This window comes from Phaenicophaeus curvirostris, chromosome 26, assembly GCF_032191515.1.
Source record: "Phaenicophaeus curvirostris isolate KB17595 chromosome 26, BPBGC_Pcur_1.0, whole genome shotgun sequence".
Lineage (NCBI taxonomy): Eukaryota > Metazoa > Chordata > Aves > Cuculiformes > Cuculidae > Phaenicophaeus > Phaenicophaeus curvirostris.
Window position 1 is genome coordinate 5999416 of NC_091417.1, and position 17508 is coordinate 6016923.

Below are 17508 nucleotides of genomic sequence, written 5' to 3' on the forward strand. Positions count from 1 at the left end.
CACCAGCTGGGGAGGGTTGTGGTGAGGTTTGTGTCCCTGTCGGTGCAGCCTGTGGGGACCCAGAGCCCCTTGGGGACTCAGTGGTGGCACTGGGGTGGCTCTCAGGGACAGCCTCTCGCTCTAGCCCCAGAAGCTCCTCATCCCCTGGGTGCCTGTGGCTTTGCCCACAGAAACACCCGGTTTGGGGCACCCGTGCCTCCCAGAGGGGATGTGGGGTGTCCCCAGCCCCAAGATGTGACATCCCTGGGGACAGGGACCTCAGTCCTGTGCACTTTGACAGGACGAGAGGGAATGGCCTCAAGCTCCACCAGGGGAGGGTCAGACTGGACAGTAGGAAAAAATTTTTCATAGAAGGGATCATTGGTCCCTGGCAGAGGCTGCCCAGGGAGGGGGTTGAGTCCCCTCCCCTGGAGGGGTTTAAGAGACGGGTGGACGAGGTGCTGAGGGACATGGGTTAGTGATTGATGGGAATGGTTGGACTCGATGATCCAGCAGGTCCTTTCCAACCTAGTGTTTCTGTGATATTCTATGACTTTCCAAAGTCCCCCAGGGTGCGGAGCCCTTGTGGGATTGGGGGACAGAGGAGGGTGGTGGGGGCTTTGGGAGCTGGGAGAGCACCCCTGCTGCTCCCCAGGGATTCCTTGTCTCCCAGCTCCTCCGGGAGCAGCAGGGATCAAAGCATGGGAAGCTGTCACTGCTGGCAGGCAGAGCTGGGCTCTCTCCCCCTCCTCCTTCCCAGCCCCCTCTTAATGAGACAAACTGCGAGAGGGCTGGAAGTTTTAATTAGCAGCTTCCAGCCTCTGGGAAGAGCAAGGCGAGATCCGGCACTACCAGGCAGGAAAGGGGGGCAGGAGGAGTTGGTGACGCTGGTGCTGTGGGACAGCAGCGTGCCCGGAGCCAGGGCTGACCTCTCTGTCCCGCTCGGAGGGTGCCAGCCAGGAGCTGCTGTGGCAGCCAGATGTGTCACGGTGCCCAGATGTGCCCTGGCACAGCTGGAAAGGGCTCGGGCGAATGGGCACAGACCCCAGGCAGGGATGCTCGGAGCTTTCCCCACCCCAGGACTGGTGTCACGGGCAGATGAAGTGGGGAGCACAGGGGACAAGGGGTGGCAGCAAGAGAATTCCAGCATGGAAACGCTCTCCCCATCCCCGACCAGAGCCAGGAGGGCAGCAGCCTCCACCGGCCATTGCCTGCCCCCTAGGACACCCAGCAAAGGGGCAGGAGGTGCCCACGGGGGCCCCGATGCTGGGAGACGGGAGGGAGAAGGGCAGGATGTCATCCAGAGGGACCTGGACAGGCTGGAGAAGTGGGGCTGTGCGAACATCATGAGGTTCAACAAGGCCACGTGCAAGGTCCTACATCTGGGTCAAGAAAAACCCTGTTGTCATTACAGGCTAGGGGACAATGTGACTGAGAGCAGCCCTGAGGAGGACTTGGGGTGCTGGTCGATGAGGAGCTCAGCGTGAGCTGACAGTGTGCGCTCGCAGCCCAGAAACCAACAGTGTCCTGGGCTGCATCAAAAGAAGCGTGGCCAGCAGGGACAGAGGGGATTCTGCCCCTCTGTTCCTCTCTTGGGAGACCTCAGCTGGAGGATTGTGGCCAGTTCTGGAATCCTCAACATAAGAAGGAGGTGGAGCTGTTGCTGGGAGTCCAGGGGTGGTCACAGAGATGATCCGAGGGCTGGAGCACCTCTATGGGGCCAGGCTGAGAGAGCTGGGGATGTTCAGCCTGGAGAAGAGAAGGCTCCAGGGAGACCTTAGAGCAGCTTCCAGCGCTGAAAGGGGCTCCAGAGAGGCTGGGAAGGGACTTTTTACAAGGACATGGGGTAATGGGATGAAAGGGTATGTCTTTAAAGTGGAAGGAGAAGATTTAGATTGGACATTAGGAAGAAATTCCCGGTTGCCCAGAGCAGTGGTGGCTGCCCCATCCCTGGAGGTGTTCAAGGTCAGGTTGGACGGGGCTTGGAGCAACTGGATCTAGTGGACCCTGTCCCTGCCCATGGCACAGAGGGGAACTGGATGAGCTTTAAGGTCCCTTTCAACCCAAACCATTCCACGATTCTGTGTTTCTAAGAGGGGAAGCCCCACAGGAGCCCATCCCGGGAGCAGGGGGAGAAGAGGAGCTGGAGGGGATCCCTGTGGGGCTGCAGGAGGGACACGATGGAGCTCCGGGGGAGTGGGAGAAGCTTGGGGCCTGGGCCGGGGGAGCCATCGGTATCAGAGCTGCATGGGGGGAGCAGGGGCTCCACTCCTTGGGGTTCTCATCCTGTCCTTCCAGGGGAGAGAGAGAGGAGAGAGAAGGGGATGAGGCATCTCCTAGGGAAAAAAGCAGCAAACCCAAGTACATCTGGAGGGGGAGGAAGGTGCTACCCTTCTCCCCTGGCTTCCTCCTCCCTCCTGCCCTTCTCCCAGCTCCCTCCTGCCCCTCTGCCCTGTCTCTCTCCTTCCTCCTGCCCCTCTCCCCAGCTCCACCCTCCTTCCTGCCCCTCTCTCCCAGCTCCCTTCACCCTTCCCCTATCATAGAATCATAGAATCACCAGGTTGGAAAAGACCCACTGGATCATCGAGACCAACCATTCCTATCAATTCCTTTGGGCAAAGGTACCGTGGAGCAGGAAACCAGACAAGAAAAAGTGAGGAGAGAAACTGCTGCTCTGGTCTCCTGGAGCAGAAATATCACTCCTGATTCTGCTGACTCGCACACACACACACCAGGTTCCCTGGAGACAAGGGCTGCCAGCGGCTCCTGCCGTGCCCCGGGCTGCCGGAGATGCTGGTTCACCTGAATCGCTCTACAAAGCAAGGCTGGAGCTGCTCCCAGCATCGCCCGCTGAATAGAATCATAGAATCACAGAATCACCAGGTGGGATAAGACCCACTGGATCATCGAGTCCAACCATTCCCATCAATCACTAACCCATGTCCCTCAGCACCTCATCCACCCATCCCTTAAACCCCTCCAGGGAAGGTGACTCAACCCCCTCCCTGGGCAGCCTCTGCCAGGGACCAATCACCCTTTCTGGGAAAATTTTTTTCCTAATGTCCAGCCTAAACCTCCCCTGGTGGAGCTTGAGGCCATTCCCTCTCGTCCTGTCCCCTGTCCCTTGGGAGAAGAGCCCAGCTCCCTCCTCTCCACAACCTCCTTTCAGGGAGTTGGAGAGACCTCTGCGGGTCTGTGGGCAGACGTGGTTGGCTCCACAATAGCCTCCTGATGGACCAGGCGTTCTTGCTCCTCAAATTCAGGAGAAAATTCAGGAGAAAGGAGGCTGATGTCCTTCAGGAGGAAATACTGATTATGAGCAGCCTTCAGGAGGGCAGGAATGAGCCTGGGACAGCAAGAGACCAACTCAAGAACCAGGCAGCAGGTGAGCTCGACCCAGTGTCCCCAGTAACAGCGGCTCAGCACCACCAGCATAGAATCATAGAAATTGATACATATTGCACCCAGTGAATCATAGAATCATAGAATCACCAGGTTGGAAGAGACCCACCGGATCATCGAGTCCAACCATTCTGAGCATCCCCTCAGAGGCCCCTCCCAGGGCAGAGCAGAGCCTGTTTGCAGAGTTTTGGGGAAAGAGAGGCAAACTTGGAAGCTGTGAGGTACCCAAGGAGTAAATCTCCTGCAGGAGAAACTGAGCTGCGGGTTGTGTGGTCACCTGCTGGTGACAAGGGGCCAAATGGCATCCACAGACCTCACCAGGCTTGAGGCGCTCTCAGCTCGGCTGGAGGCTGAGGGAGATCCAGCAGGCAGCGAGGCCGGGCTCTCAGGAGACCTTTCTAAGCAGGTTCCTTCTGCCAGGATGCTTGGGGCAGAGGCAGCAGCAGATGGGGCCACGGGAACCTGGCCAGGGCAGGACCCGGGGGAGCTGAGGCACGAGGAGAGACTTCACAGAGGAAATTTCAGGACTAACAGCACACACTTAAGGCTTGCAGAGTTGCTGTGCCTGAAAACCTTCCCTGCTGTCTTTCCCAGGAGAGATTATCCTGTGGGATTAGAGAGCGGACAGGGGGCTGCTCTCCTCACACCCACCCAGAGGCACTGAGACCACCCAACACCCAGCAGCCGCGGTGACTCTGGCTGAGGCAGCTCCGCGGGGCTCCTCTCAGCTCAGGGTCACTTTGCTACCAGCCAGGAGCCACACAAGTGGAATCATAGAATCATAGAATCACCAGGTTGGAAGAGACCCACCGGATCATCAAGTCCAACCGTTCCTACCAAACACTAACCCATGTCCCTCAGCACCTCGTCCACCCGTCCCTTAAACCCCTCCAGGGAAGGGGACTCAACCCCCTCCCTGGGCAGCCTCTGCCACTGCCCAGTGACCCTTTCCATTAAAAATATTTTCCTAATGTCCATCCTGAACCTCCCCTGGTGGAGCCTGAGGCCATTCCCTCTCATCCTGTCCCCTGTCCCTTGGGAGAAGAGCCCAGCTCCCTCCTCTCCACAACCTCCTTTCAGGGAGTTGGAGAGAGCAATGAGGTCTCCCCTCAGCCTCCTCTTCTCCAGGCTAAACACCCCCAGCTCTCTCAGCCGCTCCTCATAAGGCCTGTTCTCCAGCCCCTTCCCCAGCTTCGTTGCTCTTCTCTGGACTCGCTCCAGAGCCTCAACATCCTTCTTGTGGTGAGGGGCCCAGACTGCACCCCCAGCATTCCCTTTCCCACCTGGAGTTGCTACAGCCGTGCCCAAGCCTTGTCCCCACCTGGTGGAAGGGGAGACCCTGGACCACGGCTCCGTTCTCCGGATCCTCCCAGGTGGCCCCAGGTCTGGCAGGTCGTGGATCTGTTCCTTGCACCCCTGGAGCAGGGAACTCGGTGGGAAGCGGAGGGTTGGTTCCCTGGCGGTGAGCAGGGAGAGAAGCTTTGGGTCTCAGGGTGACACACAACCCGGTGTCCTCTCCAACACCAAGTCTGGGACCTCTTCCCGCAGCTGCAGCGGGAGCAGGTGACGATGCTCTAACGCAGAGGGAGCTTGGGAGGGCTTTACCACCAAATTGCTGCGGCATCGCTCCTCAAAAGCCCTTTTGGCTGGAAAGCCCAGTTCCCAGACTGGGAGGGTGAGCCCAGCGGGTGTCCTGAGCAAGCACCGCAGGGTCCAGATCGATCCCAGCTCTTGGTGACCGTGACCCAGGCACAGGAGGGGACCCAGCTCAGCCGCAGCCAGGCTGGTAGGAAACAAACACCTCACAGCTCTGGTTCTGCTCCCTGGCCTCAATCCTCCCGCGGGGAGGTACGTGATGCCAGGGCTCTTGTCCAAGTGGTGCCAGGGCTCTTCTCCAAGCCCAGCTCGGTGTAGGTAATTCCTGCTCCCATTGTGCTGTAGGCAAACACTGGGAGGAGAAAGGGAGGATGCTTGAAAGGATCCTTAATTAACAGAAGCCGCACAAGGTCCGTTCTTGACTGGAGAGGAGAGCTCTCTGCAGCAGCCCCCGCAGCAGGGTCACCTGCAGGCTTTGCAGAGACAGGCAAAGCTCATTACCCTCTGTGCTGGCCACGCCGGCCCTCGGTACAATTCTTTTAACTCATTTCAGCCTCGCTAATTGAGCAGCTGAGGGCTGAGCGAGTCCCCAAACCATCACCTGCTCACAGACCGTGCTCAGCTCATGCCGACGACCCTTCCCTCTCACAGCCGAGCAGCCCCACTCCCCCCCCTGCCCCCAGAAGGATTTTCCTCTCCCACATCTTGTAATTCATCCCAGAAGCTGTTTCTTCTCCCACACCTCATAACCCATCCCATTTCTTCATATTTCAGCTCCCTCTCAGAAGCATCGTCCCCATCAGAGCAGGAGACACCCTGCTTGCAAGGGACACAGAAGCCCCACAGCACCCTGAGACATCTCCGCTTCAGCCTGGATCCCGCTCCAAAGTTCAGCATCCTCCAAGATAAACCCATGGCCCCACCTGAGGCCACTCAGGAGCTCCTGCCTGGAGCACAAATATTTTCTGGGCCTCGCTGAAGGCATCACAGCTGCTGAGGATGCTGGTGGGCATGGTCTCCTCCCCACAGCCCCAACCGAAACCCATCTCCAGCCCCTTGCCCTGGTGCTGCAGGTGGGGAGAAGGTGGCTCTGGGCTGGGAGATCCTGGGTGGGGGGCTCACACACTCTTGGGAGAATGAATGGAGGGGAAGCCCAGGGCTGGGCAAGCCTTGTGTCCCCCACCTCTCCTTGTCCTGACCCCACCAGTGCTCCTGGAGCCCCCCAACAGCTGCTCAGATGCCCAGACCACACAGCAACCCTCCACCCCTGCAAGCCCTTCAGAGCCAGACGCCCATAGACTCCCCCAGGCCCCCCTAGGTTTCCTCCAATTCCTCCCCATAGCACACCACCCCCCCCCAAAGGCCCCCACAACCCCCCCTCACACCCCAACCCCCCCCCCCCCCACTGTGCCCACCCCACTGGGAAGCCCTTCTGGAAGAGGGGGGCTGAGGGGAGACCTTCTTGCTCTCCACAACTACCTAAAAGGTTGTAGAGAGGAGTGTCTTGGTCTCTTCTCCCAAGTGATCAGTGAGAGGATGAGAGGGAATTAAGCTGCGTCAGGGGAAGTTTAGATTAGAATCTAGGAAAAATCTCTTCACCGACAGGGTTCACAAGCACTGGCAGAGGCTGCCCAGAGACGGGGTGGAGTCCCCATCCCTGGAGGTGTTTAAAAGGCAGGTAGGTGAGATGCTTGGGGACATGATTTAGTAGTGGACAGGTACGGTTGGAGTTGATGGTCTCAAAGGTCTTTTCCAACCTAATGATTCTATGATACTGGGAGAGATCCTCATCTCCCTGTCTCCCCATCCCCATCTCCCCATCCCCCCATATTCCCATCCTCATATCCCCATCCCCCCATACCCATCTCCACATCCCCATCTCCCCACCTCCATCTCTATCCCCATCTCCACCTCCATCTCTCCATCACCCCATCCCCATCTTCATCTCCCCATCCCCATCTCCCCATACCACCATCCTCATCCTATCCCCATTCCCATATCCCCATCTCAAACTCCCCATCCCCATCTCACCATTTCCCCATCTCCATCTCCCACCTCTATCTCCCCACCTCCATCCCCACCCCCATCCCCATCTGCATCTCTCCATCTCCGCATTTCCCCACCCCCACCCCCATCCCTCCATCCCCATCCCCATCTCTCCATCTCCGTCTCCATCCCTCCATCTCCATCCCTATCTCTCCATCTCCGTCTCCATCCCTCCGTCTCCATCCCTCCATCTCCATCCCCATCCCTATCTCTCCATCTCCATCTCCATCCCTATCTCTCCATCTCCATCTCCATCCTTATCCCTCCATCTTCATCCCTATCTCTCCATCTCCGTCTCCATCCCTCCGTCTCCATCCCTCCATCTCCATCCCCATCCCTATCTCTCCATCTCCATCTCCATCCTTATCCCTCCATCTTCATCCCTATCTCTCCATCTCCGTCTCCATCCCTCCATCTCCATCCCCATCCCTCCATCTTCATCCCTATCTCTCCATCTCCATCTCCATCCTTATCCCTCCATCTTCATCCCTATCTCTCCATCTCCGTCTCCATCCCTCCATCTCCATCCCTATCTCTCCATCTCCATCTCCATCCCTATCTCCCCATCTCCCCATCCCTGTCTACCCATCCCCATCCCATCCCATCCCATCCCATCCCATCCCATCCCATCCCATCCCATCCCATCCCATCCCATCCCATCCCATCCCTCCATCCCCACCCGCTGCTGCTCCCGCTCCGCTTTCAATCCCCGCTCCAGGACCCTCCCCCCCGCGCTCCCATTGGCCGCTCTCGCCCCCCGCGCTCCCATTGGCTCCCGCTCCCCTGGCCCCGCCCTCCGCCGCGGTGCCCGACGGGAGTTGTAGTCCTCCCTCGCCCCGGCCGCCGCCATCTTTGCCCCGCCCCATCTCCATCTCTGCCGTCGACGCCGAGCGCTGTCTGGGGCCCTGAGGGGCTCGGGGTTCCTCTGGGGCGGCCACACCAAGTCACCGTGAGGGGCACCTCCTCGCAGCCCCAGCCCTAACGAGCCACACGTCCAGCCACCGCCTCATCCTGTTAGTTAGTGCTGAGAAATGAGCACTGGGGTCTGGGAGACACACACACCCCCCATATCCCCAAAGCCTCCTGTCCTCTGGCCCCACCGCAGCCACACGCGAGGCTCCCAGCGGTTCTGTGGGACTCAACCGTGTCCCCACCGCAGAGGGGACAGCGGAGGGGACACCCTGACATGGGCTGTGGGGATGGGGACATGGCGGTGGCAGCAGCCCCGGTGTCACAGAATCACAGAACCACCAGGTTGGAAAAGACCCACTGGATCATCGAGTCCAACCATACCCATCAAACCCATGTCCCTCAGCACCTCGTCCACCCGTCCCTTAAACCCCTCCAGGGAAGGGGACTCAACCCCCTCCCTGGGCAGCCTCTGCCACTGCCCAATGACCCTTTCTGTGAAAATTTTTTCCTGATGTCCAGCCTGACCCTCCCCTGGCGGAGCTTGAGGCCATTCCCTCTTGTCCTGTCCCCTGTCCCTTGGGAGAAGAGGCCATGGTGGTGACAGAGGGGACCCCAGTGCCTGGGGCTGGGAATCTGCTCCTGGCACCCCTAGTTGGGCCAGATCAGAAGCCGAGCGGGGCAGGGTGGTAGAAGGAGCCCATCCCCAGGGTGGAGGACATCGTCCTTGCCACTGCTGGGTCACCCCGTGACTCTGAGTGGCCCGACTGTGTCCCCCCTGCAGCAGGGACACCAGAGGGGTCACCACGCTGTGGGGCTGTGGGGATGGGGATGTGGTGGTGGCAGCCCCAGCGTCCCCACGGGGGTGGCAGAGGGGACACCAAGCACTTGGGGACAGGGGTTGGTTGTGGAAGCCAAGCGTGGCTGGGTGGCAGGAGGAGCCAGTCCTCAGGGTGGGGGACACTGGCTCTGCCACCTCGTAGCTCTGTGTGGCCCCACCGTGTCCTCCCTGCAGCGGTGACGGGGCGGTGGTGGCACCCCCAGTGTCCCCGTGGAGATAGTAGAAGGGACACCAGAGGCTGGGGACAGGGGAGCCACTCCCAACATCTCCAGCTGGGACAGTTCGGGAAGCCGAGCAGGGTAGGGGTGGCAGGAGAACCCCGTGCCCAGGGTGGGGGACATTGGCTCTGCCCCAAGGAGGGACACAGACTGCAGACGGGGAGAGGTCACAGCTCTGCTTTACCACGGAGGCATCGCCCCAGGGTGGGCAGCGAGGGGTCTGCCCCCCGCAGCCCCCCAGCTCGGGGCCGGACGGGGCGCCCGCACCGACATCTGCGCATCCTGTACATATTTACACACTGGCGGGGACCCCGGCATCGCCCGGGAGTGGGGGAACAGTGGGGAGCGGGGCCAAGCAGGGGACGGGGTGCAGTGGGGCAGCACACGGGGTCCCCAGCCCCCTGGCCCCCACCCCAGCCCTGAATTAGCAGCCATGGGGGGGGAGTTAATGGGAAAGGGGGGAAACGGGGAACCAGAGATAGCCTGGAGCACCGTAGGGGGGATGCTGTGGGGCTGGGTGGTCATGAGGGATGCCATGGGGGGGATGCCGTGGGGCTGGGTGGTCATCAGGGAATGTCACGGGGGGGATGCCGTGGGGCAGGGTGATCCCCGGGGGATGCCATGGGGCTGGACATCTGCAGGGCGATGCCGTGGGGCCAAACCATGGTGGAGGGAAGGCATGGGTTGTTGTGGGATGCCAAGGGGGTGTGCCGTGGGGCTGGACAGCTGCAGGGGGATGTTGTGAGGCTGAGTGGTCATTGGGGAATGCCATGGGGGGCTGGGTACCCACAGGGTGATGCCGTGGGGCTGGGTGGTCATTGGTTGATGCTGTGGGGCTGGATGGTTGCAGGGGGATGCCGTGGGGCTGGGTGGTCATTGGGGGATGCCATGGGGTTGGGGGAATGCTATGGGGCTGGGTACCTGCAGGATGATGCTGTGGGGCTGGATGGTTGCAGGATGATGCTGTGGGGCTGGGTGGTCATTGGAGGATGCTGTGGAGCTGGATGGTTGCAGGGGGACGCCATGGGGCTGGGGTAATGCCGTGGGGCTGGGGGGATGCCGTGCGGCTGGGTGGTCACTGGGGGATGCCGTGGGGCTGGGGGGATGCCGTGGGGCTGGCCATCTGCGAGGCGATGCCGTGGGTCCAGGTTCAGTCCGAGTAGATGATGAAGCCGGAGAAGGTGCTGTACTTGTTGTTGTTGCCGCCGTGGGCTTTGCCCCCGTCCAGCTTGATGAAGACCTCGTCCCCCGCGTCCAGGTGCAGGATGACGCTGTTGCTGGCGTAGTCGTAGTTCTGGTCGGCGTCCTGCGCGATGGCACTGGCCCGAACCTGCGCAGGGGACACCCGCGTTACCCGCCTCCAGGGCCACCTCGGCCTCGGATCCCGCGGGACACCTGGGGTCCCAGCTCACCCGCAGCTCGGGGAGGCGTGGGGCACCCGGATCCCCCCCAGGAGGACAGGTCCCACACGGAGGTGGCTTCTCCAAGCATCGGCCAGAGCCTCTCCCTGAGCTGGGAGGCTCGGACATGGGACCACAGCTTGGATGTGGGACCACAGATCCGGATTCGGGACCATGGCTCTGGGTTCAGATGTGGGACCACAGGTCTGAGTTTGCATGGGGGACCACAGGTCTGAGTTTGCATGGGGGACCATGGCATAGACATGAGACCACAGCTCCAGATTTGGATTCAGATGCATGATGATGGTTCCGACATGAGACCCTGACTCCAAGTTCCCTTGCAGGACCATGGCTCCCACATGGGACCATGGCTCTGGGTTCAGATGTGGGTCCAGAGGTCTGGGTTTGGATGTGGGACCACAGGTCTGAGTTTGCATGGAGGAACACGGCATAGAGATAGGACCACAGCTCCAGATTTGGACGGTTCCAACACGAGACCCTGACTCCAAGTTCTCATACAGGACCATGGCTCCCACTTGGGACCATATGGCTCTGGATTCAGATGTGGGTCCAAAGGTCTGGGTTTGGATGTGGGACCACAGCTCCAGATTTGGATGCACAATGATGATTCCAACATGAGATCCTGACTCCAAGTTGCCCTGCAGGATCATGGCTCCAACATGGGACCACGGCTCTGAATTCACATGTGGGACCACAGGTCTGAGTTTGCATGGAGGACTGTGGCATAGAGATGGGACCACAGCTCCAGATTCAGATGCACGATGATGGTTCCAAAGTGAGACCCTGACTCCAAGTTCCCATGCAGGACCATGGCTCCCACATGGGACCATGGCTCTGGGTTCAGATGTGGGACCACAGCTCCAATATGGGATCCTGACTCCCAGTTTGGAGACAGGACCATGGCTCAGATACAGGATCTCAGGATCAGAGACAGGAGCCCAGCTCAGATACAGGATCTCAGGATCAGAGACAGGAGCCCAGCTCCAGGTTCGGATGCAGGACCACAGCTCAGACATGGGACCTCAGCTCAGATCCCCCAAAAGAAGCCTCACTGCTCCCTCGGATCCCAGCCGCTGTGGGGCGGGATGCTCCCCACAGTAAACATTTCCTTGGATGCGAAGGACAAAGCCAGGAGGTGCCGGTGTTGCCGTAACTGCCTGGGAAAGAAGCTTTGTGGCTGGAGCTGCTGCGGAATGATTTGGGTAATCAAATCGATGCCGGCGCCTTGCAGGGAGATCGCGAGGAACTGGATGACAGTGACGAGCCGGCAGGTAAAATCCCAAGTGGAATGCAAAAGCGACGCACCGGGGAGAAGATGCTCCTAATTATAACTGACGGGAATGGGCTCTTAATTGGCTGGTGCTGGAGGGGGGAGGCACAGCCACACGGCTGCGGGGTCCCAGAGCCGGCAGGGGAAGGAAGGGGGTCCCCATGGATTCCTGTGGGGTCCTGGGGGTTGTCTCCTCCTGGGGAAACAGAGCAGCATCTCCCCAGGTCCATAGGCAGCCTGCGGTCGCGTGGCGACCCACCAGCCAGAGGCTGTTAACTCTGGAACCTACTGATGGCCCCGCGGGTGGTCCCGTAGCGCTTGCTCTCACCCGCACAACCATAACCTCGGTGTCACCACCAACACTGTCACCTGGTTCAAAGTCACCCCTTGCCTACTGGGCCATCCCAAGGGTCCCCATCCCCGGGGCAGGACACGGTGCATCTCAGTGCCCCAGTCTCCAGGTGGTGGGGTGGTGCTGAGGAAGAGGAGAGGGAGGAAGAAGCAAGAGGGGAAGGAGAACCAGGGAAAGCTGTTTGGCGCCGGGTTCTGTCGCCATCGTCCCCCCCACCGCAGCCAGAGCTGCCCGATGCCATCCGTCTTCTCTCGTTAAGGAGCTGCCTCGTCACCGCACGCCCGCCAGCCCTCCGCGCTAACCAGGGAAGATAAATAGAAGCGCCAGGGCTGGGCTGAGCTGATCCTCACTCTGTGGCAACAGAGGAGGTGGGGGTGGCCACCACGTGCCCCCCGATAGCCTCGTCCCTCTCGTCCCGCTCCATGCCTCAGTTTCCCCACTGGAGGTGGGAACCGTGGTGGGGGATTCAATCCTGGCACAACCGCATCTGCTGATCGTGGTGACACTGCTGGAGCTGATCATGGTGACACCGCTGGGGGTCTTCGTGTCCGGCTGTGCCACGGAGCTGGCGGGGGACGGGGGGCAGTGGGGGACTCACTGTGCCCCATGGGCCATGGCCCTGGACCCCCAGGCATGGCAGCGGGGGCCCCCCAGAACCCCCCAGCATGTCCCCGTGTCCCTGCAGACAGGGACCCCAAAACTGCCTGGCTAAACCCCGCACCCCTCCATGAACCCATCCGACTGTCCGGCATCTCCCCCCACCCCAACCCTGCTGCCTCCCTCACCTCCTCTACAGGATAATTAATGCTAATTAACCTCCAGGAGCAGCTCCCTCCCAGCGCCAGGGCTCCCGGGGCTCTCATTAACTCCAGCCCCGATGCCAGGGTGATGGGCTGTGCCCGAAACCAGCAGTGCCCGGAGGAAAGTCAGGGTTCAGAGGGGTCCCCCGGTTATAAATCCCTTGAAGGATGCCAGGATCTGCCCTTGTCCACCAGGAAGCCCCCCCAGCACCCCCAGCCTTGCTGAGGGTGGGGCATTTTTAGCAAGAAACCCCTAATAAACCCCATTTTTTAATGATTTAGGGTATTTTTAGGGTCCTTTTTTAAACTCTCCCGCCGTTGCCAGCCCACCAAAGCGCTCCCCCGCCTCCCGAGCTGCTGCTTTATAAATATTGGAGCGGCGATAGCAATTAACAACCGGTTAATTAAGCTGCATCGCGCGCGGTTCCTCTCGACGAGGGGCTCCATATCTTCTGGAAATTCATCTGGGAGCACCCGGGAGCGTTGATCCCGCATGGAGCCGGGGGGGATCGGGGTTCACTGGGGGGTGGGAAGGTTTTGCGGGGTCCCCAAAAATATTTTAGGGGGGAAAAAGGGGGCAAGGTGGTTTTTTGGGGATGCTTAGCCTGGAGTTACACGGATGCTGCTTGGAAGAAAAGGCTGGTGGTGCCAAGCGTCACTGGGCCCCCCCAAATTTTGAGGCTAGGGGACAAAAAAACCCTCAATAAAGGAAAATTTAAACTGTTTGGATGGAGAAAAAATGCCGAGTGGCTCCTGCTCCCACTGCACTCCCAGCTCGGAGGTTTTTGGAGCTAAGGGGTGAAGCCCAGTGGCCGTGCCAAGGGTCCCGATTCCCCTCAGCTCGAGCTTTATTTTGGGTTGATAACTCAGTGTTTGGGTTAAATCGGTGTCATGGAACATAGGGATGTGCCGCGGGGCTCGATGCTGGGAGAAGATGCTGGGAAGCGGGAGCGGGGCAGGATGAATCCTGGGAAGGATGTATCCCGGCTGCGGTGACAGCCAAGGGAATTGAGCTGGGGGGACATTTCAGGGGTCACGGCCACATCTTGTGCCTGGAGCCGTGGCCAGTGAGGGGGGCACCGAGTGGGAGAGGGGCAGCGGTTTGGGCATCACTCAAACCTCACGGGGATGGAGAGGCTGCATCTTGGGATCGGGGGGATTTGGGGGTGGCTGGGCTCTGGGGAGGATGTGGAGCAGGGTCAGGGGGCAAGGACAGAGCCAGCCTTGGGGACGGGGACAGGGATGTCTCTCCTACATAGCAGCAGAGTCAGCTCCAGCACTTCCCCCCCTCCCCAGGCCACCGCAAACGCTGTCCCCAGGGAGTCCCCAGGGGACAATGGCACAGCTGGAGAGGGCAGCACACCCCAGGGACACCTCAAGGCACCCCGAAAGTACGCAGGGCATGTCTCTGTGGCCAAGGAAAGGACCGAGGGGACCCTTGGGGACACATCAGCGCAGCACAGCTACGGCCGCAGAGCGTGTCCCCAGCACTGCGAGAGGGACAGGGCGCCCAGGGCAGCATCCCCAGGGCTGGGAGAAGGATGGGGCTCCTGGGAACGGACACGGAGCCCATCCCTCACACCAGGAGAAGGATGGGACATCCTGGGGTGCATCTTCAAGGCTGGGAGAAGGACGGGAATGCACAGGGATGTTCCCGGAGTGCATCACTGCCACCCGGAGAAGGTATGGGGCTCCCGGAGAACGCACCCAGAGTCAGGCATCGCTACCAGGAGAAGGATGCGGCATCCTAGGGGTGCATCTTCAGGGCTGGGAGCAGGACAGGACACCCCAGGGATGCACCCAAAGCCCATCATTGCTACTAGGAGAAGACATCGGGCATCCTGGGGATGTATCTTTAGGGCTGGGAGAAGGATGGGGCACCACGAGGCTGCATCTCTGGAGCTGAGAGCAGGACAAGGCATCCTGGGGGGTCACCCAGAGCCCATCATGTCATTGGGAGAAGGACAGGGCACCCCGGGGATGCATCTCTGCGGCTCGGAGAAGGACAGAGCAGCCTGGGGCTACACCCAGAGCCCATCGTCACCACCAGGAAAAGGATGAGGCATCCTCAGGGTGCATCCCTGGGGCTGGGGAAAGGATGTGGCATCCCAGGGATGCGCCCAGAGCTCATCATAACCCCCAGGAGAAGGATGGAGCACCCTGTGGGTGCATCTCCAAGGCTGGGGAAAGGACAGGGCGCCCCAGGGAAGCACCCAGAGCTCATCATAACCCTCGGGAGAAGGATGGAGCACTCTGAGGGTGCACCTCCGAAGCTGGGGAAAGGACAGGGTGCCCGAGGGAAGCACCCAGAGCTCATCATAACCCCCAGGAGAAGGATGGAGCACCTTGAGGGTGCATCTCCAAGGCTGGGGAAAGGACAGGGCGCCCCAGGGAAGCACCCAGAGCTCATCACCACCTCCGGGAGGAGGACGGGACAGGCTGAGGATGCGTCCCCGGGGCTGGGCAAGGGCTGGGGAGCCCTGAGGCCGGAGTCGGGCGCACGACAAGCAGCGAGCGGCCGGGCCGGCTCTTACCTGCCCGTTCTTGCAGAGATCGGCCCACATGCTGGTGCCGTCGCCGCCGCGCATGAGGACGTGGTAGGTGAAGAAGTAGGTGCCGGGGATGGCGCAGGTGAACTTGCCGGAGGCGGCGTCGTAGCTGTTGCCCAGGTTGGTGACCACGTCGTCGAACTTGAGCACCTCGTAGCCCTCGTGGGGGTTCTTGAGGCCGGCGTAGAAGGCGACGCGGGGGACGGTGCTGTAGGTGGCGGCGCTGACGGCGCCCGCGGCCCCGGGACCCGGCGGCCCCGGCCGCCCCGCTTCGCCCCGCGCCCCCGCCGGCCCCGGCGGCCCCGGCTCCCCCGGGGGGCCCGGCGGCCCCGGTTTGCCGGGTCGCCCCGGTTTGCCCTGCGGCCCCTGCACCAGCGTGGAGGGCGGCGGGAGGGGGCCGCGCTCGGCCGGCTGCGGCGGCGGGGGGGGGGGCGGCGGCGGCGGGGCCGTAGGGCTCGCAGACCATGCGGCAGGTGCCCAGCATCTCGTAGCGGCCGTCGGTGCCGGCGGAGCTCACCAGCACCGGGATGAGCACCACGAGCACCAGCACCATCACCACCCCCGCCGCGGCCGCCAGCAAAGTTTTGCGGCCCAGGCTGAGGCGGCGCCCGGGCGGGGGGCGCTGCCGGCCCGGGGCGGGAATGGTGCCGGCGGGGGGGAGCAGGGCGGCGGCGGCGGGGGGGGGCACCGGGGGTGGCGGCGGCGGCGGCGGCTCCGCTCCGCTCCGCTGGCTCCGCGCGCCCCGCGCCCGCCCAGGCCACGCCCCCAGCCCGGGGGACACGCCCCCTTCGCACAGGCCACGCCCCCCAGCCGGGAGGACACGCCCCCTTCGCACAGGCCACGCCCCCCAGCCGGGAGGACACGCCCCCTTCGCACAGGCCACGCCCCCAGTCGGGAGGACACGCCCCCTTCGCACAGGCCACGCCCCTTAAAAGGTTACACCTCTACCCAGAGGACACGCCCGTTCCACATAGGCCACGCCCCCTTCCCTGAAGGCCACGCCCCCTCCGCCCAGGCCACACCCGTTACTCAAAGAACATCCCTGCTTGGGATAGGCCACGACCCTTCATCCAGGCCACGCCCCCAGAGGACACACCCAGTTTGCATAGGCCACGCCCCCATAGGCCACACCTCCTCTCATAGGCCACGCCCCCTCCCCATAGGACATACCCCATCATCAAGGCCACGCCCCCAACACCCATAGGACCCGCCCCCTCCAAACAGGCCACGCCCCTCCTCAAAGGACACACCCTCTCCCCTAGGCCACGCCTCTTCACAGAGGATACACCTGCTCCACGCCCGACCCCTCACAGACAACGACCCCTCACAACATGTCACGCCCCCTCCCCGGGAGGACACGCCTCCTTCGCACAGACCACGCCCCCTCCTCAAAGAACACGCCCCTATCACCCAGGCCACGCCTCTTCACAGGGCACACACCCACTCCACACCCCCCTCCCAAAAGGACACGCCCCTCTTTAAAGGCCACTGCCACTACACACAGGCCACACTCCATACTTGGAGGATATGCCCCCCCAAAGGCCACACCCCTCCCTCTTTGACCATGCCCCCTCCCAAGAGGACACACCCACCCGAAGAGACCATGCCCCTTCCTCAAAAGAGCATGCTCCCTCCCCAAAGACCACCCCCCCTTACTACAGACCACGCCCCCTCCGTAAACCCCCCCTCCTCAAGGGCCACGTCCCCATCTGGGACACGCCCTTTGTTGCTCAGACCATGCCCCTACCACACAGACCACGCCCCCTCTCCCAGGACACACGCCCTCCCAATGGTCACGCCCCCTACCCAAAGGCCACGCCCCAACCATGCCCTCTCTCTGTATGCCCTGCCCTTTCTCACAGACCACGCCCCCTCCAGGGAGGCCACGCCCCCTCCCTGGTAGCCAGTGCTCCTCCCAGGAAGGCCACGCCTCCTTAAGCACAGGCCACGCCCACTCCCAGCCAGACCACGCCCCTTCGACACGGCCCACTCACTGACCACGCCCCCTTCTCCAGGCCACGCCCCCTCCCACCCAGGCCTTGCTTACTCATTTCCAGCCCGCACCCACCTTCTCTGTGAGTCCTCACACGCCTCTACAGGCCACGCCCCCTCCACTTAGGCCACG

General features: G+C 61.6%; 2 protein-coding genes across 2 annotated transcripts in view; both read right to left on the reverse strand.

The window, feature by feature from the left end:
- EFTUD2 (elongation factor Tu GTP binding domain containing 2) overlaps positions 1-17508 on the reverse strand; it is a 91173-nt gene that overhangs the window by 47758 nt on the left and 25907 nt on the right. The gene's annotated exons all lie outside the window — the stretch shown is intronic.
- C1QL1 (complement C1q like 1) lies at positions 10047-16135 on the reverse strand. Its single transcript, XM_069876816.1, is given in 3 exon segments — positions 10047-10321; positions 15369-15792; positions 15794-16135. Coding segments are annotated over 3 exon segments (747 nt in total). The 5' UTR covers positions 15937-16135; the 3' UTR covers positions 10047-10141.